The sequence below is a fragment of the Acipenser ruthenus genome, chromosome 12, assembly GCF_902713425.1.
Source record: "Acipenser ruthenus chromosome 12, fAciRut3.2 maternal haplotype, whole genome shotgun sequence".
Taxonomy (NCBI): domain Eukaryota; kingdom Metazoa; phylum Chordata; class Actinopteri; order Acipenseriformes; family Acipenseridae; genus Acipenser; species Acipenser ruthenus.
In genome coordinates, this window is record NC_081200.1 from 34884689 (window position 1) to 34912240 (window position 27552).

The 27552-nt window shown below is 38.6% G+C and overlaps 1 protein-coding gene across 6 annotated transcripts; it reads left to right on the top strand.

Moving 5' to 3' along the window:
• The first annotated feature begins 657 nt into the window (after positions 1 to 657).
• On the top strand, positions 658 to 27495 carry LOC117417017 (dual specificity testis-specific protein kinase 2-like). Of its 6 annotated transcripts, none has more exons than XM_034028639.3 (12): positions 658 to 925; positions 1348 to 1443; positions 5123 to 5391; positions 10408 to 10529; positions 14261 to 14309; positions 21040 to 21186; positions 21317 to 21399; positions 22392 to 22476; positions 22840 to 22923; positions 23159 to 23245; positions 23354 to 23495; positions 24420 to 27495. In XM_034028639.3, the coding sequence occupies exons 3-12, from the start codon at positions 5170 to 5172 to the stop codon at positions 25529 to 25531; spliced, it is 2133 nt and encodes a 710-aa protein (XP_033884530.1). In that variant the 5' UTR covers positions 658 to 925; positions 1348 to 1443; positions 5123 to 5169; the 3' UTR covers positions 25532 to 27495. The 6 variants fall into 6 exon arrangements, with proteins under 6 accessions (XP_033884530.1, XP_033884532.1, XP_033884531.1 ...); XM_034028641.3 differs by having other exon boundaries at positions 5126 to 5391; XM_034028640.3 differs by having other exon boundaries at positions 1365 to 1443.
• Positions 27496 to 27552: the final 57 nt, after the last annotated feature.

Here is a 27552-nt window from a genome sequence, read left to right on the forward strand (position 1 = left end):
TGTTGTTGTTGTAACATGACCTATAAGTTGCATTCAAGAACCAAAATTTGAAACATATTACAGTAAAAACAAAGTATTATTGTATTAATTGAGTGAAAACAGCATTTTCCAACACATGGTTAAAATATTGTTATTCAAGTGTACAAGCTTGTAAAACTTTGATTTCTCAATATTTATTTGATAGTTAAAGTGTATGGACTTACAGTACATTACTTCTTCCATTAAGCTTTAAAATGGTATTATTTTAACAAAAAAAAAGACATTAAAAAGCTCCCTGAATGCATTCTTGAACTGTCCCAAAACTGAACCGGTGACCCTGGCACTGATATGTTCATCCTGATCACAGTGATGTCGCAGATACAAATTAACTGCTGACCATCTATTACTCGATACCATATAAAAAAAATAAATAAAAAAAAAACTGTTTGATATTGAAAGCACACAATTTGAAATTCTTGTTAAAATGAAGGAATTCTAGTCTTTGTAAATAAAGGAATAGTATTATTACCCAAATAAATGTTGCGCTTGTTTGCGTGGTTATACGGTACTACACATCATCAAGTGCAACGTGCTGGTTGGCCAGAACAGCTGCCTTGCTCTGGATTCGTTAGGATGGACATCGATCACATTTAAGGACTGTGTTTTTTTTTTGTTTTTTTTAACCCGTTAGTTTACTTACACATCATCTCTATGTTACACGCCCTTCTTATTTCATTCGGCAAAAAATTGTGAAGATTACTGTCGCTCACACCCCTTTATTTTGTCTGTGTGGCTCTTAGTGTTGTCAATCAAAAAAAAAAAAACCCCGAGGTATCAGGTTTCGGTTTGTGGGGAGAAACTAATACTGGACTCCAAAGGCAAGCAGCAGTGTTTGGAACATTTTGTTAGACATGCTGAGAAAAGGGGAGGTGAAATTTGAAAAACGGTCAGTTAAATATTTATATACAAAAAAAATGGGTTGTGACTACAGTGAACTAAAGTAAAGCGGACGTAGCGGGTTTTACTGTGCGCAGGAAGAAGACAGAACCTGCTCATAATAGTTTGCAAAACATTGGCAATTGTTAGTGGTTTAGTGTGGAGTAAATAAACACTGAGCGGTGAAACAAAAATATGTAAACTATAGACGGTTTTACGCAGCTTTTTCTTTGATCACAAAATCATATATATATATATATATATATATATATATATATATATATATATATATATATAGCTTTTTTTAGGTCTGTAGGTCTTTTTGTAGATTTGAAAATAAATGAACGACTAGCCTCTTTTCAATTTCTACCTTGTGAGTCTGTCGGTTTTAAAGATTTCAGACGATAGGACTACTTTGCGTTTTTATTTTAGCTGTGTTTACATCACAGTGAGTGAAATGAGAAGCTCATTAAGGCCCGAGGTCCGAGGCCTGATAATAACGACAGCATCGGCTTGAGTCACGACCAGGTAAGTTATTATTTATTTTAACTTTTTGATTAATGTTGCATGTATTACTGTTTGTTTTCCTATTTAATTAACCGACTCCGATTTAAGCATATTGTAACTTTTTACTGTTAAGTTACATTAATGTAAACAAAGATGATAGTTATGTGAGTGTTTTCTTTTCTAACACAAATAAATAATAGAAACATTGACGTCCTTAATAATTTTAAGTGTATTTAATTGATATTTACAAATAAAACAAGTAACCACTGCTGCGTGCATTCAATCAAAACAAAAACTATTGACAGTAGTTTTATTTCGTATTGAGTCGTAATGCAGAAACAATATCTTACAGATTGCAATGGCGTAAGAATTATATTACTTTGCAAAGTATTCATATCAGTTTTTGCATTACATTACATCCAACTGTAGAAACCTGAAACAAAGATCAGAGCTACCAACTAGCTGTCCGGAATTAAGTTTTCGATTCATGTGTCTGACCACAATATCTGTTGTAGTACAGACAACGTCGCATTCTTTTTTGTACTGTAAACATCCACAAATAATAATGAATGTATACTGTCACGTACATAATTGTACGGCCATGGTTGACTTGCATAGGGTCAAATGCACCACACAGTATGTCTACCAATTGTAGCTAGTTTAACTGTTTATATTGATCTGTCAGATGTAATTACACTACATTATTTATACCATATATTATTTACCTAATTATATACCATTATAAGATTTGTAGAAAGATTCTTTAAACGTGTTAATAAAAAGCTGCTCTATTGCTAAAGGCATTACTGGACTATTTGTAGCTTCTAATTAAAATACTGTAAGAGAAATTCCTTGATGTGGTTAGGATAAGGACATATACAGTAATTCAAAGAATCAACAATCCAGTGCCGTTTGGGTACCACACGTCTTCCATACGGAACTGCCCACTACAGCACAGCAATATTAGACACAGCTCTGGTTACTGTATATTTGTCAATGTTTCCGGAAGGTTATGCATAATATGTGAGTAGGAAACTATTTAAAGTGCATTACAGAATAAACCTGGAATCTACTGCATCAAAGTACCTTGCAGCCCTTGTGCTTTATGGGAATGTGGAGATTTTTATTTTTATCTCCACTCAGCCTAAACTGAACACATTCCTCACTGACTGCAGGCTACTACTTTATTAAATAGCATGTTTGAAGACGTCACTATGTGCAAGGATGTTCCTGGCACTCAGTCAGCATTCTATTGATTGTAGTTTATTGTAGATGCCTATTAAGGGTTTAAGCGTGGGGGTCTATTCAATTGATCTAAACAGTTTATATAATTAAAATAGAGACATTTATATACCAAGGGTTTGAAAATCAATCAAAAATCTAACATCACAAGTTAAATATTTAAAAAATAAATAAGATGCTAGGAATGTTGGATTATTATGTTCTGAACAACCGCGTTTTTCCAATCTTAAACTCTGCATAAATGTATCGCCACTTTAGCCCCCAAAATATGCTGGGAACAATAATTCTGGTGTTGGGGATCTGCTTGTTTTGAGTAGGAAGTTTAACATTTAAGTCACAGTTGATTCAGTACCCCCCCCCTTAAGTGACACTTAAAATCAACAAATTACACATTAGCTTCAGTGAAAGGCATTTCCTGTCATAACACAGCATTCCCCACCACATATACAAGCCATGCTGGGGTGCAGCCAGGTGGGTTACATCCAGGCAATCCAAATGCATAACCTTTAACCTTTGGCCCATAATTAAATGTGATAACTACATATTTGTTCAGCCAGAATCATACACAACTCTAAGAAGGACAACTAATGACAACGGACCATTTATTGTACTGATAATATTTTGTAAGCCTTGTACTGTAAGGAAACAAACGACAAACTTGTTTATTCTGAGATTACTATTTAATTGGAGTCCCCAAATAATAATACATATGGTGTTTTAAAAGCTAAAAAGGCGAATTAGTTTTCTAATGACAAAGTTCTTTCCAGATTTAATTTTCTGTGTACTGTTGGCAATCAGTAGATGTTTTTTCTCATTCATTGTTTCTTTCCTAAACATTTTTTGTTCACTAGATTGACAGTCTGCCATTTGTACTGTATAGGAGGGAGCAATCAAACTGGCATTGTTTCTGTTAGGAATATGTTTCCAAGCTTCCCTTACCTAGCATAGATTGTTAGAAAGATCTTCCTTTTTGCTTGTGCATACCCCACAGTGTACAATACCTGTAGTTCCTGAAAAGCACAACTGCAGCACAAGGAGCAGCTAACAAACAAACATTTGTTCCGAGTATCTTTTCTTTAGAATGAAGGTTATTATTTTAGTGCATGGCAAGTCATTATAACTAGTGTTTGCTTTCTTAACTATTGAACAGTACATTTGTAAAAGGAATACAAAGTCCAGACACCAGACTCCATAACCCAGATACGGTGCGTTAAGGTGTATTAAGCTAAGGGCTATGTGCAAGATTAACAGATCTGCCTGATGGGAAAACAAACAGACCTTGGTCACGGTGTCTGATCTGTTGGAAAAGACATTCATTTACAATACAGCCACCAAATAAAGGATGGTCTAATCAGTCTGAAAATCACTAGTTCATCAATAATGTAACAAAGTATTCTTCAGAAGAATACTATATGTAATATGGTACCCCTGACAAAATAACATTTAAAAATATATGTGTTTTTTTCAGAGCAAGCAAAAGTCAGTCTACAGTTATAGATCATTTACACTTCCAGCCAATTTTAGACTAGTTAAAGAACCAAAAATTCAACTGTTGTCAAGCCTCCTCCACTGACCTGTTTTGTTTGTATTAATGCTATTAATATTCTTAGTTTCAGTAGTTTTACTGCGCACTACTCTGTATAAAATGAATTTGGCAGTAAGCTGAGCTGCTGTATAGAGATGACTGAATCTTTCTGTCCACATGTTAAAGCTCAGCTGTCTCCAGCCTTGGCATGCTTGAGTCTAACAAAGACCACAAAACCACAGCAAATGGCGAGACAACTGCAGGAGGAAAAAATACATGTCCAGTTTTTCACTTATAAAAGAAAAACTTTGAACTAGAGGCACAGTTAAAGGTGGGAAGTATTGGTAATGTGTATTTTGCCCAGCAGTGTTTGTATTGCCCTGAAGGGTGAAATTGTTTCCTGGATTGACTCTCGTACACGGACACCCCCTGTGGCTATTGCAGTTGTATTTAATGCAATAAGGCAGGGTGCACAACTCCAGTCCTCAAGGCTATTCCACCTCAGGTTTCACAGGTTACCAATTCTTTGATTTAATGTCTGAATAGAGGTGTAATTGGTTCAATTAAGTAATTAAATGTATGGGTGTAAGAAATACAGTATCGTGGCTAGAATGGCCCTCACTGTGTACCACTGCAATACAGCTTTTTGACTGAAGTAGGTTTAAGAGTTAGTTAGCAAACTGTTGTTGTCTTCGGACTACTTAGGTTTTATAATTCTACCTGTCATCTGTTTCTAAAAGGGAGTCTTCCCAGCTGAAACCAATCAAGGAAATGACAACCCTTTGTGAGAACAGTACTCGTCTAAAATTAGATTTAAAATTTTTTTTTTCCTTTCTTTTTAGATTTGTGCTCAAGAGATTGGAGTTCCATACGGATGCCAAAAAATGTAAAACATTTTCATCTTTTTCTTTTTTTTTTTTTTTTTTTTTGAAGTAGTAGTACTGTTATCCTGTTGAGGTGGGGTGGCGGGGGGAGGTGTGATGGATCGGAACAAGCGGAATTCAATATCGGGGTTCCCGTCTCGGCCAGATCGGTTTGAGGATCATGAGGGAGGGGGCGGGGGGGAGGCGTGTGCCCCCCAGATGGGCCGGTTCTGCTCCTCCTCCTATCGAGCCCTCATCAGCGCCTTCTCCCGCCTCACACGCCTCGACGACTTCATTTGCGAGAGAATCGGCACCGGCTTCTTCTCCGAAGTTTACAAGGCAAGTGGTTTTTCTTCAAATTTTGTTGTAGTTTATAAAAGAAATGAATAATAATTATGTGCCCAATTTACATTTGTGAAAGGTAAGCTTAGGCAGAAAGATGAGGTGCCGGACAATTCTTGTATTGTGGAGTAATGAAATGTGGTTCAAGATAGAATCCAATGTGATCATTACGGGTAGTGACGTAATACAGTCCAGCATACCTGTGAGCAGAATGCTATTGGCGCTATGGTCCAGTCTATAGTCTCTGAAAACAATACAAAGTATTGGATAACCCCTGGTTGTTAGGTTGGGTGCTGTGGCTGGGAATTGTGTGACCCTTTTTCAAGTTTACTAGCTTCAGCAATTGATCTTCCTTGAAAACAAATCCCTGTTGCTAGGTTACTTTGCCACTCTCATGGGCCATTACATACGTTTATTCAAATATGACTAAAGCCTGCTTTCGACACACATCACAAGCATGGGTCTGTCTCGCCCAGGGGCGGCTCCAGAAATAATTCCTAGGGGAGGCTTAGCCTGTGGGGAGTGGAGCCAAGAGAACATTTTTAGGTTATTAATCTCGGCTGACAACCCAGGGCAACCTCTTTTTTGCTTTTGTAGCAGTTGTTGCATTGCTAATGTAGCTGGTCCTGTATATTGTGCTGTATTCTTATGAGTGTTTTATATGAGAAAGAACTAAGTTATGCCACACGAGGTACACACGAGAAATAAAAAGACAGCATTTGTTTTACAAGTGAACTATTGTACCGTATTCAACCAAAATTAAGTGGAGTAAAACACATTTTTTGTGTTTTAAAATTTGTGTACTATTTTTCACTGTGCAAAATTGCATATGGACTTTTGTTCAACTTTCTAGTTACAACAAAATGATGTGTTGTGAGTTTAAAAAAAAAAAAGATGCCTGTTTTTTAAGTGTTAAATGATAAAGTGAACAATAAAACATAATAAGCTTTGGGTAAAACTGTTATAGATCCATTCTTCTAATCAGTTTTCAGAATATTTCTGCAGTAAATGTCCACTAATACTGCCAAAAACTTAAGGTGCAATTTCAGTAAGTCTTTTACTAAGGAGTTACACTACCCTAGGATAATTAAATAAACAGTATCCACACTGGAAAAAAATAAAAACCGCCATAGATAAACAGTACACATAGTATATTAGTTACTGCTGTGTTATTTTTCCTAGACCTATATACAGGTCTACAATGTTGAAATAGTTAAAACAAAATAATTCACATTGGGGTCATTGATGCAAACTGTGCTACTTTCATGCTGTCCCTGGAATAAAAAAAAAAAAAAAAAAAAAAAAAAAGTTCTTTGTTTCTGCATTTGCAACCAAGATGCAATGTACTGCGACTGCTGTCACTTTAAACAAAAAAAGAACAGCTTTGCATGATTTGTGTATGTTGTTAAAAACATTACAGCTCTGATCAGCTACTTAAACAAAATGTAAATTAATATTTAAAAAACACCATAACTGAAAACCTGACACAATCAAACTCATAAAAGTTAACTGATTTATGTGAATTCTTACCATTGTCAGGTTCATTTATTTATATACATTCCAAATACATAACTCCCTGGACGCCCGCACGAAGAATTTAAAGCTGAGTTTTTTCACACCGGTGTCACAGCCTAATACTTACCCCCGGCTAACTTTCACCCCCGCGAATTTTAGCCTAGGCTAATTCTCACCCCTAGGCTGTCTGACTATGGGAATTAGCTGAGGTAAAAATTCACGGGGTGAGAATTAGCCTAGGCAAAAATTCACGGGGTGAGAATTAGCCGGGGCTGAGCATTAGGCTGTGGTACCTGTCTCGTAATTCGGAGTGCTCTTACCAGAGAGATAAGGGGGGGGGGGGGGAGTGGTGTTGCAAAAGCCCCCCCAAGCCTTATGGCAAAACTGCCCCTGGTCTTAGTACACACAGCGCTAATGACTCCCCACTCCGATTGCTCACCATGCAGGTCAAGCCGGCCCAAGTAGTGTGAGACCTCCCACATACGCTCAATTTGTGTGAAACAGCAGCTTAGCCACTTTTTTAAATACATATGAGGTATTAGAACTAAGTCAATTGGCACAATACTGTGCACTGTTCTTCAAAGTAGATATGATATCAATTCTTTAATAAATTATAGTAGTACAATTGGGTGACAGGCAGGGCCTACCGTATGTCTTTTAAAGTCTTGCTAGGGTTGGAGCACAGGTGACTGCTGGCAGAATAATAATAAATGTTAGCAGAATAAGTCACTTAATTTATTACAAATTATAGAACCACCGATGCTGCTACAGTCTCAATAATATCCAGTGCGCTCTCGTTATTACACAATTCAGTAATGCACCAATTTACAGTAGTTAATACATTGTACATGTACTATACTTCTATACAAATATGTAATATTTGCACGTGATGTGCAAGTCAGAGGGAATGCTGTACTGTACTTTAATTGTGGTGCACATGTGGACAGAGTACCTGCTAGGAAGGTTTTGAATGAGTGCAGTTGTATTCTACCTCTAGAGAGTTTTTATTAAAGAATTGTGTTAACTACTTTCTCTGTATATAAGGTATCGCATGCACACTGTACATTTTGGACATGCTGTTTTGAGGCTGATTTTAATACAGTGTGCCTGGTTTCTTATACAATAAAATATCTTATTCAGCACTCCTGGGACTGTAATCCATTTTAAGTGGTCTACTAATTCTTTACATAATGGGATTACCATAATTATTTAATTACTTCTGATCAAAACTGTATCCATTTGGGTGATCCCCGCTGACTTTACTGCATAGAGTGCAGGCTGAGTCATGCAAGTGTGGTTTGAATCAGGAGGCCTTTGTGTTCAGCAGTCCTACTGGTCAGGTGCCTGGAGAGCGTAGGACAAGACTTCCGAGAATGAGCCTTGTTTCCAGGGTTCAGTAGTTTGGTCATTTCTGTTGCAGAAGATGTTCCTTTCATTTTTGGGGAGGGTTGTTTACAGCCTTTATTTAGCTCATCATGTACTCTCTGGTTTATAAACTACAGCAAGTACCCTATGACAATATGGTGTTTATAATTAGGCTATTGAGATAATCTTAAAGGCTTGGATCACTTCTTTGTTGAAGTTCAAAAGGGATACTACAACATTCTGTAAACAGAGAGATAGAATTATACTTTGTGTATGGGTTTGCATTCCCTTTTTCCCATGCAAAGGAACATGTGTAATTTTAATATGTTAATATCTGCAAACGAGACAGGAACTTGTAAGCCTCCTATGAACGATGGTACAGCTGATGGCACACAGCCTCTGAATTGTTGAAGTTATTCCCGGTTTGTTTACTTCTGGCTTTGTGTATGGAAGGGTCAACGATTCTTAGGCTCAAGTTGTACAAGGAACACAGGTATCGCAGTAGAAAGTGTATACAAAAAGAATATTAATATTATTTAATGCTCATTTTTTAACCATTATGCATCATATTTTAGTGGGCTACCAACTTTTCCTGGGTGCCAAAAAAAAAAGACATTAATGGCGTAAGTGGTTTGACTCTCCAGCACACAAACAGGACAGAACCCCTGCCCCCTTCCCAGCACTCTACCTGTTGGTAGATTGAAGTCCTGCAGCAGGGTTTTCCAAACTCAAAGCTACAGTTTGCTGATATTCACTTTTGCTTTCTGTTTTTAGGTTTGCTAGCTGTTGAAGGAAGTTAACCAAGAGGCTCAGATAGCAAAAGATTATTCTTGTATGTTTTAAAGCGAGCTCTTCCTGTGGTTGACAGATGCGTTGTTGCAATAAACTTTACCCATTTACAGCCCTGTGTGCACATTTGATTCCACTGCAGAAGGTGTTTTAAATTGTTTTCTCTTTAATTTAAAAACTATTGCCACCTATTCAAAGTACTTCTCCATTAGGATGTGCTTGTGTGGTTGTCCATAACGGAATGAATGGCAGCACTCTGAAGCCTCTGGAGATAGCTGTGGGTTGTATTTCCTAAGTTGTAAAAGTTAGAGTCCTGAAGTTTTTATTGGAGAAATAACACATTGAAAGATATTAGAGTAAAATGTTTTGCATACTAGAGAGTAGAGCTGTTTTTCAGTCACCTGGGATCACTTCTGGTTCTGTCAAACGTTTCCACTGTACATGAAATTCTGGGTCAAACTTTTCAAATTAAATGATTAAATTAAATCTATAATTAAAATAAATGAGCTGTCTTATGATAGGTGTGTTTTTCAGAACTTCATAACTAATGTTCTTTGTATTTTAGGGAGGCTAGTAAAAGTATGCTGGCTCCAGCAAGTGAACATTGATCCAGGGCAGTTAAAGGTTAAGAAGAGTGCATGAATGTTTTAGGTTTTTTACAGCTTTCCATCATGAAGTTCATGCAATACAAAGTTCAACTTAAAATACTATAATAGAGTAGAGTTCTAATATGCTGCTTCTAGAATGCAGTACAAAAACAAGTAAATGTACAAGATGCTATGAAATGATGGGGTGTGCACACTGCTGTGTTATATCATGGCATCACCACTAGTTGATTGTCAGTCCTTCATTAAAAGTCTGAAACTCCCATGCCCCAAAACAAAAAAAATGTTATTCCCATAGCTGTGTTGAAATCCACCTTTTTTGCCAGTCGTGTTTGTTGACCGTGGGGCTCCTACAGTATTTTCTGACTAAGTAGTTCCCCATGTCTATCGTGGTTCTTTTCTCTTTAGGGAGGACCCTAAATCCTTATGACCTGTCCTATTTGAATTAATATTTGAGCCTGCATGTTTTGAATTGGATGCTTTAGAGTTTGAAATGTGGCAGCTTAAAAAGATGTGATGGAATTTGTGTTCTCTTATGAAAGTAGACCAGACAAGGCCATGATTGCAGTCTTACTACACAACAGTTGTGACTGTTAACTCATGTGTTGCAATAGCTAAACCCATCAGCCAGCTTCAGTGTTTTATCTGTCTCACGGTTATATATTTTGCACTATAGCCAAAGTTTAGTAAGTCTAGCTTAAGGGGTTCCCATGCCTACTCTCTGTATTTTGTATTCCAGGTGCGACACCGGACCTCTGACCAGGTGATGGCCCTAAAGATGAACAAGATGAGCAGCAACAGAGCTAACATGTTGAGGGAGGTGCAGCTCATGAACAGGCTCTCACACCCCAACATCCTCAGGTAGTACCTCATTGCTGCAGTATGCTTACAGGGCCAGGGCCAGCTGTTACAAGGCATCTGCTAAGAAACTCTGGTCTTTTTCGCAAAACGGATAACTTGTCAGAAAATATACGACACACAGGTACTGTGAACATTGAAAATCTTGTTGATAATTTTACAAGATCAAAAGACAGCTGAGATTGTCTTAATGAAAATCATCTTAATGTTTTTTGTTTTTTTTAAAACATTTTTTATGTTTAATATCTGCTTGACCTTTTAGTATTACTCACTAACTACATTTGTTGCAGTGTTAATGACACAGTACTCGGTACTTTTCATATGCACTAAATTTAGGTTCAATGTAAAAATTATTTATTTTGAAGTCCCAACTTCCCTGGATCTCCATAGGAACCCCACCTACCCAATTTTTTGTTGTCTCTGTCTACTGGGAGAATACTGTTGTTCCTTATTACAGATGGGATGACCACATACTGTACAGTAGTTTCAAGCTCTAACTTCCTCCTCATGGTTTCTGCAGGCTATTACTGTAACTTGCTTCCTGAGAGGTGGCAACATCGGAAGTCACGCTAGATACAGCACATATTCCAAACGAGCAGAAACGTTTGGCATCCGCGTGAAACCTGAATTCTCTCGCTGTATATAGAGAGACAAGTTGGTACTTGCTTCAGGAGTACAAAAGCTAAAAAGTGCATACCGAATTAAATGACGCCAATGGGCTTAAGTAAATTCATCTCTGTTTTTGTATTTTGAGATTTAGTAAAACAAGCAGTGTGTGGAGGTGATTAGGGAAGAGGAGAGCAGTGTGTTCATATTACAAACAGCTCATTGTTGGTGGTAGGTTTATGGCTAAAATGCATGGGGCCCACATGCTGGCTTCTAGTAGACTGTTAATTGTATTTACAAGGCTTCCAGTAAGCTATAGCTTCAAATTCACAATACCAGTGTACTGGGTTTACAGCCATGTTACAGACTAAACTAACTGAAAGGATGAAAGTGTGAGTGTGTGTGTGTGTGTGTGTGTGTGTGTGTGTGTGTGAGAGAGAATGGACCGATAGGGCTTCTATGTGGTGGTGGTGTTAGGAGGTTGACATTGGGGCAAGGAATTATGACTTGTAGAATAGCCGCTGTTTTGTATTATGGGGTTTTAGAGGGGGGCTTGTAGGTTGGAGACAGGCAGTCTGGTCAGCATATGGGTTAGTTGTTTATCCTCCTGAGACCCAGCCATTGACTTTTGTCCTCTGTAGTCCTCTATATATAGGAGGCAGTGTGGTCCTGTGGTTAAAGTCCAGGGCTTGTAACCAGAAGGTCACTGGTTCAAATCCCACCCCTGCCACTGACTGACTCACTGTGTGACCCTGATCAAGTCACTTAACCTCTTTGTGCTCCATCCTGCAGATGACATGTTAAATCATTGTCCTATTGCAAGTGACTCTGCATATAATGCACAATTCACAGCCTACCTCTGTAAAGCATTTTTTTTTTTTTGTTTTTTTTTGTTTTTTTTTGTTTTTAATTTAGTCGTCGCCAATTATTTTTACCCCGGTTTTTCACCCCAATTTAGCATGCCCAATTATTATCTGTATCCCCGGCTCACCGCTCGCAACCCCCCCGCCGACTCAGGAAACGGAGGCTGAAACACGCGTCCTCCGAAACGTGCTCCTTCCAAGCCGTCATTTTTCGCACTGCAGATCCACAGCAATGCTACCAGACCTATAGTGCCGGAGGACAACACAAATCTGGCGGCTCCGCTGCAGAGCCACAGGCGCCCTATCGGCCACAGGGGTCGCTGATGCGCGGTGAGCCGTGGATTCCCCTGCCGACCTAAGCCCTCCCTACCCGGGCAGCGCTCAGCCAATTGTGCGCCGCCCCCTAGGAACTCTCGGTCACGGTCAGCTGTGACATAGCCTGGATTCGAACCAGCGATCTCCAGGCTATAGGGCACATCCTGCGAGGAGCGCCTTTACTGGATGCGCCACTCGGGAGCCCCTCTGTAAAGCATTTTGTTGTAATCCTCTATGAAAGGTTGTTGGTGATTGTCCAAATTAGATCCCCAGTAATATATTTATCTAAAATGGTTACTTTTTAATGTGAAATTATGCTGTAAAAAAATTATTTGAAAGTTAATAAAGCTCTTCAGACATCCCAGTGTTTTGGCAAGACTGCATCTGATCAAGTGGCCCAAAGGTAGTTCTTACTGACCTAAAATACATGGGTTGTGCATCTACAATATGGCAGTGAAGAAACTAATCTTAAAATCTTAAAATATTGTAAATTCTAAAAGGTATTGACAATGTCGACCCAGGGGACTTTTTCAACCTGAAAAAAGAAACAAGGACCAGGGGTCACAAATGGAGATTAGATAAAGAGGCATTCAGAACAGAAAATTGTGTGGGTCTGGAACCAACTCCCCAGTAATGTTGTTGAAGCTGACGCCCTGGGATCCTTCAAGAAGCTGCTTGATGAGATTCTGGGATCAATAAGCTACTAACAACCTAACGAGCAAGATGGGCCGAATGGCCTCCTCTCGTTTGTAAACTTTTTTATGTTCTTTATGTTCTTAACAATCTTTTATAAACAACTAAGGCTGAGGCGATGCATCGATTAATCGATGTATCGTTTGACAACTATCGATAGTCAAACCTGTGCGTCGTTTTTGTGTAAATGGTTTAAGCAAAGTATATCAGTCAAGTTTGGGGTACAGTGATAAGTTTTCTTTTTATTTCATGTGAAGACATGGAGCTTGGTATTTTAACATTATTGTCTGATCATTGTTGTGTTGAATGCTTTGCAATAGCAATGCAGTTGAGCATGAGATATTACTTTTAAATGATAGCCTACAGTAGATCCTGTGCTGTTTTCTTTTTGAGTAGAAACACTTATGTCTTGTATAATATAGACTGCTTTCTGCTTTGGAGTCCACGATTGCCACCTTCCACATGGAAATATGCAGTGGCAAAGGTCAAAAGTGAAATTCATCAATAAAGATAACATTTCATTTATCAGTTCATGATAGATGAAATGGTAGCCATATTTGTCCAGAGATGATAGACAAAGAGAAGGAGATGTGATACCTTTTATTGGACTAACTAAACAATAATGATTAATTACTGAATCACCTCTCCTTCTCTTTGTCTATTTATCGGTTCCTAAATGTACAATGTACAGGGTTTAAGAAAAGAGAGTAAGCCGAAGCAATAAATGCTTTCTTGAAAAACGATCAATAGCCTCTAAACACTTCACTTATTGAAAGGAGATAATGCTACTTTCAGTGCTTTTCCTTTTCAGTGGAACGTGTGATTGATTTGCTCTATTAGTACTGACTTAATAATGGTAATTAATTGGCTCATTGTTTAAAAGGTGTACTATAGTGGTTTTGGTAGCATATTCCAGGGATGGACAACTTTTGAGGCAGTAAAGGGCCACAAAATCCACTTAACATCTGGCAACGTATTTGTTTTCTTAGGGCAAAAAGATTATTTGAGAAAAGTAATGTCACAGCAGAATAAATAATCTGTTAACTGCTAAAAGGCCCTATAAAATGGTCTCCTGGGCCTGGCGGGCATATTTGGACCAATGTTAATAAAAAGTTTGATTTTAAAACCTTGGTTAGCACTCCTTAAACTGCCTGTGAATTGTAGGTTGAATATGAAGTCATTGTGTTACTAACAGACTTAGATTTGTTTCGGTACATGCTTCTCTAATCCAAGTCATTTTTGTATCTGTTCATCTAGGTTTATGGGCGTTTGTGTGCACGAAGGCCAGCTCCATGCACTAACCGAGGTAAGAGATTCATTACAGAAATTGAGATGTGACAGTGCCACTACTTTGCACATTGTCCAAACGGTTTTTCAAGGCATCTATATAGGATTTAATGGTGTGTATATACATGTGTTTTTTAACTTATTTAAAAGGTAGAAAGAAGATGCATTATATAGTGGAGTGTTTTCTCAAATGGGGAGATTCGTTGCTATGTAAAATAGTGTAACGTTTATTTTGTTTTCCCCTTTGTTGTATAAATGATTGATCAGACAGACTTCAATTAACACTAGAACGACCGTGTTTATAGGCATACCTAGAACAACCATGACCATTCAATTTGACCGGTGTATTAAAAACAACATAAACATTATAATGAAAGGACAAACAATTGAATATAAGTCGTAGTTTTATTCAGGAACGCCATATAAAGCATCTACACAACCGAAACATTGTAAATAAACGGACATTTGAAGAGAAGTGTGTTTTATATATAGACATATTACATAAAGAGCAACCTCAAAAAATTGTAAAAAATGAAATAAACAATTATTTGGAAATAAAGTTGTGTATCTACAAGTGTATTATGCACATACAAAACTATACAACTGAAACGATGTAAATAAGTATGAAAAAAATTAAAAAGAAATGGGTTTATGTTGCCTACATAACAAAGCGCATATACAGAACCGAAGCTATGCGTTTATACACAGACATACTATAATCAAAATTACATGAATAAATAAACTTTTCAACAGAATGGGCTTCATTTACAGTCGTTTACAAAGTCTAAGTGCTGGCACAAGTGACACAGATCCTGCGCTTTTCAAAATATGCAATGCACTTACCGCAGACTGTCTTTGCGCATTTGGCAGTAACAGTAACCCAGGCTTCTGGCACCAAATGCTCCATGGGCATGTAGTGCAATGAAAGCTTCTAATTCCTCCAAGGGTATTGACCAGGGATCATCTTGTAGTTGTCGGTGGGCTTCAGGATTGCTTCTTCTCCCACGGGATCTCCTGCGCCCACAGTGTCACTGCTGCTGGAAGATTCATCTTTGCAAACCCAGTCTGCTTCAGAGCCAGATTCGTCATTGTCCGTCTCTGCTGCATCAGAATTGATGTTTGGTAAAATTTGCAGTAATTCCAAACACTGCTTTGCTGTCCTGCGTCTTCTGTGATCCATTTTCAATGTGTATTGGGGTAATAATGAATTTCTTAGAAAAACAAGTGACTTATAGTAACCAGAGTGCAGACAGACAGCCGGGTGCCGTGAGCTGTCAAGGCTGATTGATGGGCTGTCAGGAGGCTCATTGAAACAATAGAAATGACAGAAAACTGCTCACTTGAGGAATGCAGACTGATATAATCAAACTTCAATACGTGACGGCAAGTCCCGACTGATAAATACAAATAATACAGCAACATTTAATTGTTATAATATGTTTTATATGTATCGGTCAATTTGACCACTCCTGGTCGGAATAGGTATGACAGTATTTTATCTCGCTAGTTTTTTGCAGCTACACGATTCTTTCTTTGTCAGGGTAATTAGTACATACATTTAGGAAAAGTCAGGAAAGCACAGCTCTGTATCTTAAACACATGCACCGCAATTTAAACTTAAATTCCAAAAACGGTCAAAATGACCGCCTTGGTCGTTCTAGTGTTAAAAGGCAATAAATGCAGGAAACAATCCTGAGTTCTGTTACACATGCTAGTTTGCAAAGAGATTAGGGTAACGGTTTTATGAAGGAATCTCTTATTTGCAGTGTGGATTGGATTTCTACATCCCACTACAAAGGACACACCACCCCATCCCATCCATCCAAAACTGTAGTATTTATACCCAGTAACCCCAAACAAGTTTGTGAGCTATCAACACTCTTTTTAGAGTAAACTGTTTTCCCCTTGAAAACCACTGAGGCTGCCGTTGATTATTCCATTATTATTTCCTAAGCTAAAGTGGCTCTGTCTCCATTTAATCTAGTTGCGGTTTGCTTGCTATATGACAGTCGAGCTTATCAAAGTGTACATCTCAGATCAATAATTAACTGTCTCTGGGGAGAGCTGCACTTCTCCATTTGTTTGAGGTTGTGTTGGCTAAAAATAAACCTGCCTCTAGCATTCAATACTGTAGGAGTGTTTTTTTAATTAAGCTTGGTATCCTTGCATGCAGTAGAGTAAAAAGCTCAGAGGTTTGAGCACTGAACTGTGATGCAAAGCTCTCGTGTTCAGTCACTGCCTTGGCTATACAGGCTCACCCTCGGCTTCGCAAGTTCTGACCTGTAAAACCTGGGTCTACCTCCTAGGCGAAGTATAATTCTGACTACTTAACTGAAGCCCACGGAGTAGATTTCTCTTCTCTTTTCTGTGGTATGGTGCACATTAAAACACAATGTTCACCAATAAAGTTGCCTAGTGATTTTGTTAGTTTTTGTGTCTTTTGATATATATTTTTGTCATTGTAGATGTCAGGGTCTCCCTTGTGCTGTTTGTCCAGATGAAAAAGTTGTATTGGTGAAGGAACTCTAGGGCTTCATGTCTTTCGAAACAGCTGTACCAAGGGAGATCATTAAGTGTGGGGTGGGTGTTGATGATTTATACGCAGTGCAATTAAAGTTCACTTGCTTAAGTGCAGTCTTTAAAGTTGATTACAGAAGGCATACTGTTGAAGTCACATGACCCATGGTGAGGGTTATCCTGTGGGAATGGGCTCCAGCTGTTTTTAATTTAATTTAATTAATACAGAGAAGTCACTCTTCATCTTAACTGTGTCTGTTCCGTCTTCATCAAGATCTCTAAATGGTGCTGCGATTAAGATCAATAAAACAGCTTGCTTATGTACTAACTTTTCTAAGAAACACCCTTATTGCGCATTTGTCTTGAAAATGTTGGTTGTATTTTTAAATTATTTCCATTGCTACAGTCATGAAGTTGTAGCTTTATTTATGGCTCCCTTGATCATGATTGGAAAGCTGAGTACTCCACATGCAGCTTCCTCCCAACAATCCCATAATACTGTGTGGGCACTGTATTGCCTCTCCCTTTTGGCTTTTCAGCTCCTGTGTGTATTTCAAATATGCAGTATTCATGTCGGTTGTCATAAATGGTTTACAGTCTTGTCATGTCAGTGACCTGGTGTAAAATGTAAACTTCCACAGTATACTCTCACCTTCCAGCCCACTATCGACACAAAATAATAACCACATAGGTATGTGTTGGAATAAAAATTGACTCATTGGTAATTGCACACAAGTTTAGACACCAGTTTTATTTCCTGCAGTTTGCAGCATGCATCTTGTTTTATGACACTTGGACCCATTGGTCTCATCTTGAAGTAATAGGAATAAAGGCACGCCCCTATTGCGGAACAGGCTGCAGTTTGCATTGCAGTGCTGTTGCCTTGGCTTTTTTCATCCTTACATTATGCAGGACTTGCTGAAGGAACTCTCGAGCAAGCCTATACTGCAGCTACTTAACAACCGGAAACTTGACTAAGAAGCAGTTCCTTTTGTGGGATTAAAAATGGGGAACATCTACAGTGTGATATGCTGTTATCTAAAAGCAGATTTCCTGTAGAATCTAAATTTTATGAAGATTACTGCATTTTTTTATTTGTTTAAAATTATCTGTAGATGTTCACTAAAGGAAAAAAAAAAAGTTTTTGCATGCATACACATATGGAGGGTCCTCATAATCCCAACAATACTTGTTTGGTGAAAATTGGAAGTTCTCTTGTGCACTGCGTAGTGTAGTGTGACTATCTGTGTGTAAGGTTCCATCAGGACCCAAAAAAGTGTAAAACGCATGTCATTATTTCACTTTCTCAAAGGACTTCTTTGAAGCTGCAAAGTTTGGGCTTATGAATGTAAAGGGGTAATTTTCGTGAAATGCTACCAGTTTTGTTAACTGACATGAGGATGTTTGTTTGTTTGCAACACTGGTAATCCGTTGCTAGTTGTGTTTTGAGTTTTGCTTTAGATAAACATCTTTACAGTATATATAGCATGTATGCCTGTGCGGTGGTTTCGTGTGGTAGCTTTATTAATAGATTTTTTCAGGTCACTCCTCCCAGAAGGAAGGAATAAAGGTGTGCAGGTGAAAAATGTTCTTAGCAAGAACAATTGCGTGACCTGTTTATATTTTTCGCGTTCAAACAAGGTCGTTGTAATTGTAAATGTCAGATCTAATAAAAGCTTTTCCTTTTCTTGTATTTAATAAATCACACTGGGAATTGGGCAACTCCTTACTGTTATGAAGATAAGCCTTTCTGTTCTGCTTTTTTAATTTATTGCTGTAATAAAATGACAGTATGCAGTAAACCTTAAAGTACATTATGACCTGAACAGGTTGTAATTTTTAACTTATCTACTTGTAACATATTGTGTGCTATGCAATACAACAGTTTAACTGTTTTTCCTTCAACGCTACAGTATATGGCGCCTAATTTTAAGCATCTTTAACAAGAGCAAAAAAAAAAAAAGATTCCAACAGCTCAGGTGGTTTGGAACACCCCACTTTCTCAAAATATTCTCTGAATTTCCAGATTCATTTGAGTGGCATTGCTCTTATCAGCACAACACAGTGCAGAGTTATCACGGTTTTACATATTGGTGGAAAGCCCCTTATGTATTTATTATTTTGTACTTTCAGCAACATTGTATTTTCTAATCATGAAACTATTGCAACATCAGCATGACAAAGATTTTGAGTGTGTGTGCCACAAGGATATCCTTGCAAATAATAATTAGAAATGTAATTTATATGGTAATACACTTTTGATATTTAAAAACTATTGGGTAATTTAGCATCTTTTCAATTTGAGATAGACATCCTTTTAAAATAAAAATAAAAAAAGCATAGTAGTAAAAATTGAGGCTTATTGCGATGTGTGATTTGTTTTTTATTGCTGTGTTTCTGGCTGATTCCTCATACTTGGAGTCTCTGTAGCAGGCTTTCAAAAACAATAATTTCTGAAGTAAATCCTAGCTTATTTTGTACAAGACATTGGTTTAAAATTCATCTAGAATCTGCAAAATGTGTCTGAAACAGCCTTCCTTGTATCAAACTGGTTAAGCAGACTGTTTGACTGATGGCAAATAATATCCATCATCCATTGATCTGTATTCCAGCTGTGTAATTATAGATTGAGGCAAGGTTAATCATGCTGGGAACTAAAAATGCTTGTCAATCAAACATTTCTCCCCTGTGAGCCATGCAAATAACACTTCTGTTAACCTCCTCTGACCTTTGATTTAAGGAATTTGTGGAATGGGGGGGAGCAGTGGAACCAGGGAAGCTGAGACCCCTTCAGTTCCAAAGAACAAAACCCTTTCCAGATAAGCACTCCTATTTATTGGTTACAGAGCACCCCATCATCTACTGGTGCTGCTACAGTCTATCTCTCGATTTTTAGTCACTGTTGAATATTTCCTTTGTATTACCTGAAGGAAGTGGTCAGGTTATTTATGAAAATGCGTAGACTGTGTTAAATTGTATACGTTATATTTTTAATAACATACAAAAAGCTGGGTACAATATTATTGTGAATGTAGCAATACAGGAGGGTCTCCTGTTGCAGTGCTTCGTGTGTAAAGCAATATGTATATGAGGATGAATGCAGTTTTGAATATCCTAAGATAACTTGTTGTTCAGTAATATAAATGGGGGGGGGGGGGGGGGGGAGGTGAATGTATATTTGGTGTTTAATAATGTATAATAGTGCATAGTGTTAATGCAGGGTTATACTGTTTAAGGGAAGACTAACTTAACCATTATTGTACTATTTTAATCAATTTGTCTAAAATCTCCTTTGGAAATTCAGTAGTTTTGTATCCAGAATAGAGAAGCGTGCTTGTAAATGGGATTGCAGTTGCTGCTTAGTTTCATGTGTGTGTTCGTTCTTCTTTTTTTTCTTTCTTTTCCAATCCCACTTGAGTGTTTGTTTTGTGTTTGCACGAAAATGAAATGCACACACCCACTCTGTCTTGCTCGTGGTAGTTAGAGATGATGGAGTTCAATATGTATTGGTGTCTTAATATAGATGAGAACTGAGGCTTAAAGAAACAACAAAAATAAAACCATGAATAGTTTCTTATTGTGTTAGGTATGCCTGGGAATGCAGTCTAGTCAGTTGTGGTATAAGGGGAGTAGGGGGAAGGGACAGTTGGTGCTAAAGGCTCTTAAGCTAAAGAGGATAGTGCCAGTACTGTCACTGCTGACTGCAATTGTTTGACACAGTTCAACACTACAGATGAGCAATCAAGGAATTTCCAAGTGTTCCTAAAACTGGGTTAGAATCTGAGCCCAAGGGTTTTATCTGTGAATTCAGAGTTGAAGAACTGTTTACTTACACCTCCACTTGCAGTACATTGCGACCAAAGAATAACTTTTGTAATCAATCTGTTCATCCGTTTGCAGCCAGTGCAGGATAGAAGGAGCTGCAGTAATGTGATCACATCTCTTCCCTCTGTCAATCCCAATTTCTCGGCAGCATTCTGGAGTGCCCGTGACTTGGCAAGGACAGGGCAGTGCTAGCTCTGGTTGGACAAAATGAATGCACACATGCATGGGCAACCTTTTAGTAATAATTAATGGTGTGATTCTAACAGTGAAACCACCACCCCACACCCCACCAACACTTTGTGGGTCAATCCTAAATAAATAGTCAGAAAGGATGTAATGATCTGCCTGGTGATACTTTGGTTGATATGAATTTCTATGTGATTTTTTTTTTCTTTTTTTTTTTATAGTACATCAATGGTGGTAATTTGGAACAGCTTCTTGATAGCAACAAGCACCTGAGCTGGTCAGCTCGAGTCAAGCTGGCACATGACATTGCCATGGGTCTGAGCTACCTGCACTTCAAGGGAATCTTCCACAGAGACCTGACGTCCAAGGTGTGTGTGCATAGGGAATTATCTCACCCGGGAACAATCCCAAATTGAACATCTAGAAATGATTCCATATTTCAAAGGGAGTCCTGCGGCTCAGATTTGGCTTTAAAGGTATGTGTTCATCTCTCCACAGAACTGTTTGATAAAATGTGAGGAAGACGTTTACACAGGGGTGGTGGGAGATTTTGGCCTTGCTGAGAAAATCCCTGATTACAGGTAAGAGAATTCCTTATTATCTGCTGAGTATGTTATGGAAACAGCTTGGCAAAAAATTTACACCACCATATGCGTAGAACATTGTGTCAAACAGAAGAGACTGTGACCCCAAGTGGAGATTCTAGTTTGCTTTTATATTAAAGTATTGCTATGTAGAAATCCGTGTCTGTGCAAATATGGTGTTGCATATTGATGGGCTCATCTAATATAAATCAATAAAGTTCCCAGAGTTTTGTGCCTTGCACAATGTCACCCACTGGTCATGATTGGTTTGTCTGAATGTGATTTTTTTTTTAATCCATACCTGCTTTTAGGTTACAATTTGCTAATGTAACTAAGGTTGGCAGCTATATGGGTCCTGGGAGTACTGTTACATTAAGATTATAAATATCTAACCAGACTCGTAGTTAATCTATTTTAAGGTAGAGTGATGTGAAGATCAAAGGAGTTTTACATTTTTTTATTTAATTCAACTTGTTGTAAATTGGCATCCATCCTGTGATCTAAAAGGAAGTGTGGGTGTTTTTACTTTTTTGGGGGAGATGAGTCCCTTTTTACATTTTCAGGGGGGAAAAAAACTGATGGAAAGAAAGATTTGTGCCAAAGTAATTGGTCATCTGAGTACTGAGGAACATAGTGTTCAACCGTGAACTTGGAACAAGCTAATTATAATCCTAGTAAAGCATACTCTCAAGACTTGACGTATACAGGCATAGAAATGTTCCCATTTAAAAAAAAATAAAAATAAAGTGGATATTACATTTTAAAAATTACATTGGTGGTGGGGATGATTTAAGACTTGGTAAGCAGTATAATATTGCCAGCCATCATAGGATTAGCCCCCACTCCATGCTAGCCCTGTTATAATTCTAAATAATATTTTAGGATTCTTCTTAAAATACCCCAGAGTAACCTCACATGAGGTGTGGTTGAGCCAGGAACATGCTTCATTTTGCATGGAATTGCCCAATCTTCTTCTTCATCTATTACAGCGTTGAAAGTGAGAAATTGTCAGTGGTCGGCTCCCCGTTTTGGATGGCGCCCGAGGTCCTCAGAGATGAGCAATACAATGAGAAGGTGAGAGACTGCAGTGCACCAGACCCAGACTTGAGTATAATAATCTTCTTTCATTACCATCCGGTATGAAAAATTAGCACAATCACTGATTTGGTGCTGAAGGAGACTAATATCTGAAATATCCGTCTAATTACCAAAGAGGAAATAAACCCTTTGATTTCAGTTTTGCTGTTCCCTGGGAAGATTGAATCTGCTTGAAATCCCCCAGACTCCAGTCCAAGCCTCTGTACCAATTGCCTTGTCTGTTCTGATTGCATTTCAGTTGTAGTGGACCCTTTGCTTCTGGCACAAGTTATACATTTTCACGAGGTGGGGGATTTGAATATAGCAGGGGTTAAAGGCGCATTTCTCTCTTTTTTCCAGGCGGATGTCTTCTCCTATGGTATCATACTCTGTGAGATTATAGCCAGGATACAGGCTGATCCAGATTATCTCCCACGCACAGAGGTAAGAGTCTGCCTCCTTCATCTCAGGGAAGCTCTTTTTGATTTTTAATTTGTTTTAAATAAGGTTACCCAACTTGTAACACAGGACTTGCAGGTCCTCTAGAAACCACAAAAGGGAGAAACTGAGTCATTAAACTACCTTTTTATCACTTAAGATCTTGCCAAGGTGGGCCAGTTATAAATGGTACAGTTAATCTGGTATTGAAAGTTGTATCTCTTCCTTACACTCCTGCTAGAATTTTGGTTTGGACTACCATGCTTTTCAGCACATGGTTGGAGACTGCCCACCTGACTTCCTCCAGCTGGCTTTTAACTGCTGTAATGTGAGTATTGTTTTCTTTGTCCCTATTACTTGTCACCTTAAAGCCATTGCACTTCCCATTAGACCACCCCCTGACAATAACATTTGTTCATCTGTCACACTGTTTCAGATGGACCCCAAGCTCCGTCCTTCCTTCCCAGAGATGGTGAAGACACTGGAGGAGATCCTGAACCGGCTGAGAGCCCAGGAGGCGGAGAGAGAGAGGCTGCACCTCAGTCTGGAGAGCATCGACAAGAAGACAATTCCCAAAGGTACTCCCCATGGGTGAAATTGTCAAATAATGTGATTTGGAGGAGAATGCATCATCTAGTTATTGCAACAGCAGATGTTTTTAGTTAATCAGAAAGGAGATTTAACATATCGTCTCCAATTGGGGAGAATTACAACATTTAATATCAATAGGAGAGGGACTAAAATATATGTTATTATCCTGAATTCCAGGGGTCAGCTTGTTTTGCAGACTGGAGCATTGAACTGCAGCACTAGTCAATCTGGCTCGTTAGCTTCAGAATAGAATACAGGCCCCTGTTGTTATTTCCACCACAAGGACAATTGTGTTGTAAGCACGCAATCGCTCCTGTGCTGTAAGGGCCTGGGGCAAGAGAAACAGCAGGAACACTGTAATTGAAAACGGAATGCTCCCTGCCTGACTAAGGTCATTGTTACTGTACATCCAGAGCAGTATCCATGGGCATCCAGGTCAAACAGAGATTTATTAGAGTATCATTTTAACAAAAAATGGGGTTAAACTTGTAATACCATTTGCAAAGCTAATTCATATATGATGAATTACAGTAGCTATATTATATGATCACTCTAAATTTAAATCTTAGTTTGTTCTTTTTAAGTTGTTGCAGAAAAGTTGTCTCTTAAGTGTGGTTCTCCTCCTTCCCCTGCTTATGTTTCCAGCTATACCACATTATGAATGTGTCAATTAGAACCAAAATTGTTGACAGTCCAGATCTAGAAGGACATTAAGTTTGTGGTTGTACTACCACTGGGTGGTCAGAATTTAGATTTTATCATCCATGTCCTCTTCCCTTCATGCCGACAAGAAGCTATGCCCAATCTATGCCCAATCGATATATAGGTTTGTTTGTTATTCCCATGAAAATTAAATGTACTCCAATGCATAAATACATTTCTAATTCCTCTTTTCTTTTTTTTTCACCAAGGTCCAGGTGATAAGATACAGGGAGTGAAACGCTCAAACCCGATGGGACTTCAGGACGGCAAGATCCCTCCCAAGTCTCCCAGGCCAAGGCGGAACATCTTGCTTTCACGGAGCCAGTCGGATGTTTTCGCTCGGAAGTCAAGCCACAAGATCAATGTTCAGGACCCCTACTATCACCCAACACGAGGCGGGGCTGGTGGCCACAAAATCAACCCCTTCAATGCCCGGGAGGACCTCAAGGGTGGCAAGACCAAGTTTTTCGACATGCCCAGCAAGTCTGTAATCTCACTGGTGTTTGACCTGCACTCCCCCCAGAGCGGTGTGATCACCTCCCAGCGACAGTTCAGACAGGGCTGTGTGGGTGCGGGGGGGGTTGATTACTGGCAGGACCCTTCCCTGTTTCCAGGCAGGCGCTGTCGATCGCTGCCTGTTTCTCCTGTGTTGTTACCCAAAGAGTGCTTCGGAATCGGGGGCGGCGGGCTGGCCTCCACTGTCTGCAAGTGCGACCCTGTATTGCTGGGCAACGAGGTGCGACAGAAGATGCTAAGCAGTGGAGGCAAATATTCTGTGCTGGAGATCCCACCGTTCCGTCCCAGGTCTAAGTCGGAGGAATTTGAGGAAGAGGTAGATGGGGCTGAGAGTGAGAATGGTGAGAGTTGGTCTCCTCATCACTACCAGGCTGCTTCTCAGTCTGCTGATCGGGGTGAGGCTATGGATTGCTCCAACAGCCAGGGGGGACCAGAAGAACCGGGGGAGGATGATTGTGAGTTCTACCCTGCTGTAGACAGGTTAAGCCCCCCAGTGAGTTCTGGACGAGGTGAGAACGGCACTTCGGGTAGGAACTCTGTCTGTGAGGATATGGAGGCAGTGAACGAGGAGGAGATGCAGAGGTATATGTCCAATCTGGCCATCCCAGAGCCCGGAGTGATGGGGTTAGGGGCACAGACTCCAACCTTAGGCAGCGCCAAGGCTTCCTTCAGCCTCAGCATCTCTGTGGAGCCTGACTCTGACGAGGAGTCTTTTCTCTCCTCTGAGGAAAGCTTTGGCCCCATCGTACTAGCCCCCTGTGTGGTGTCTAGATCTCCAGACATCCAGTCCAAATGTGACATTTAAAAATAAAGAAATTGAAAATAAAAACTATTTTTTTTGTGCCCTAAGTGTTAAGGAAGCACAACAAAGTTTGTTTATGATGATGACAGGCAGAGTATTTTTTTAATTGTTATTGTTGTTGGTATAAGTAATATTTAATATATACACTATAGCGGTTCCAGAGAAGTTGTTTTGTAGTTTGTACATGAGGAGATTGATCCTCAATGAGTGAGGGATCCACTTTGGAATCATGGTCCATTATTTCACATCCTGACCATCATAATCAAGTTAGTATACATAATAAGAGCAGTCGTGGCTAGGAGTGACCCAACTTTAACATTATGACAGCTATCTGCAGTTAAATCAAACCTGAAACCTCCAACTATCCCTGAGAATGTTTGATATTGCATGTTCTTGTCAGTAATAATAACCCACGATAAGTATGTGGAATGACACAATAGTAGATTTATCTTTTTGATCAATATTAATAATGCACACAGATATTAACACAATAACCTGATGTGCATGCACACACAAATGCACATTCTTTGAAACCTAGCTAATAGCAAAATTATCTTATTTTATTAAACATGTAAAAAAACTAAGAACAAAAATATCATTGAGTGCAAAATATGTTTTAAAAAAAAATGGCTGTGTTATTTATATCTTAAAACAATCACCAATTATTGTTTTGGTCATGGGTATACGTAAAGTATGTGTATACAGTGTCTAATATAAATAAAACAAGTGCAGAGGGTGACAATGTAATTTGGAACCCACAGAAGTATAAATGCGTTCTAGCGTCTGAACATCTATGTTTCAAACAGTGAATGAGAAATTTGCCTCCTTGAGATTCTGTGATCTAAAGTTCTGCACACAAATGAGTTTACACTCCATATATCAACAGAGACCTCAAGTTCATTGTAGTGCAGCTGTTAAAGAATGGGCTTGCAGATATGTTGAAGTCACTTAGAAGACAAGCTGAGCAGCACTGTGTACTGTATATTTATCAGCATTGTCAGTATTATTATGCTACTCTACCAAGGTCACAAATAGTGATTGTAAAAGTTTTAGGGAAGGTGGGGTTGGGGAATATATATTTTTAATCCTGATATATATCATATATAATTTTTTAATTGCCTTGTTTGGTAAACACCAATATAAATGTTAAAATATTGCAGCCAGAAAGTGCTGTCTGGCGTTTTCTTTATAAAAAGTGATATTGCAATAAACAGTTTTACTGAACAGCTACTACCCCAAGACTGGAAGGTTTCTCGTTTGTCGACAAACTCTTCCAGTTGTAACGGCGAGGGTGTTTGACATTCATAGGATGTGTTTGTTTGTTTTTTTTAAAGGGGTGTCCTTTCCTGGTTAGGATTTACAAAAGTTGACATTTCACAGGACTCCTCCCAGCTCCATGGCATTTGGGAGGGATGCAGCTGCAGGCTCTTCCATCACACCTTAGAGACAGTTAGTTACCCCGACATGTCACTGTCATGACCCAGGTGAAATTCTGGGAAATACAGCCAACAAGTGAGATCCCCGAAAGATTATTCTTATGTAAGGCAAGTAAACAAGCTCTTCACATCCCCACAATGCTAAATATTTAGTGCAGGGGGTGTACAATTCTGATACTATTGGGTCATTCCCTCTAGGCTAATAATTTAGGACCTCTGTAGAGATTTAATTGGTTCAAATAAACTAGACATAGTTAGAACACCATGACTGGGGGGGGGGAGAATATGAATAGCCTGGTCTTGTTTGAATTTGTTAAATGATGCTGTTCTAGTGTCACTACATTTCTATGCAATAAAAAATAACTTCAGTTTTTTTTAATCTATTTTGATATTTATGAAGGATTTTTGCTGTATGTCTTAATATTTTGATTCTGTAAATAAATGCTTGGAGTTTAAAATACTTATTTTGCTAACTTGTAAAATATTTGAGTTCTTTGCTGTTAATAAATACCCCTTTCTGATTTTCCACTACTTTTTGTTCTGTATTACAATTTTTTAATCTGTAGCATTTTTGGGTTAATGTGTTAT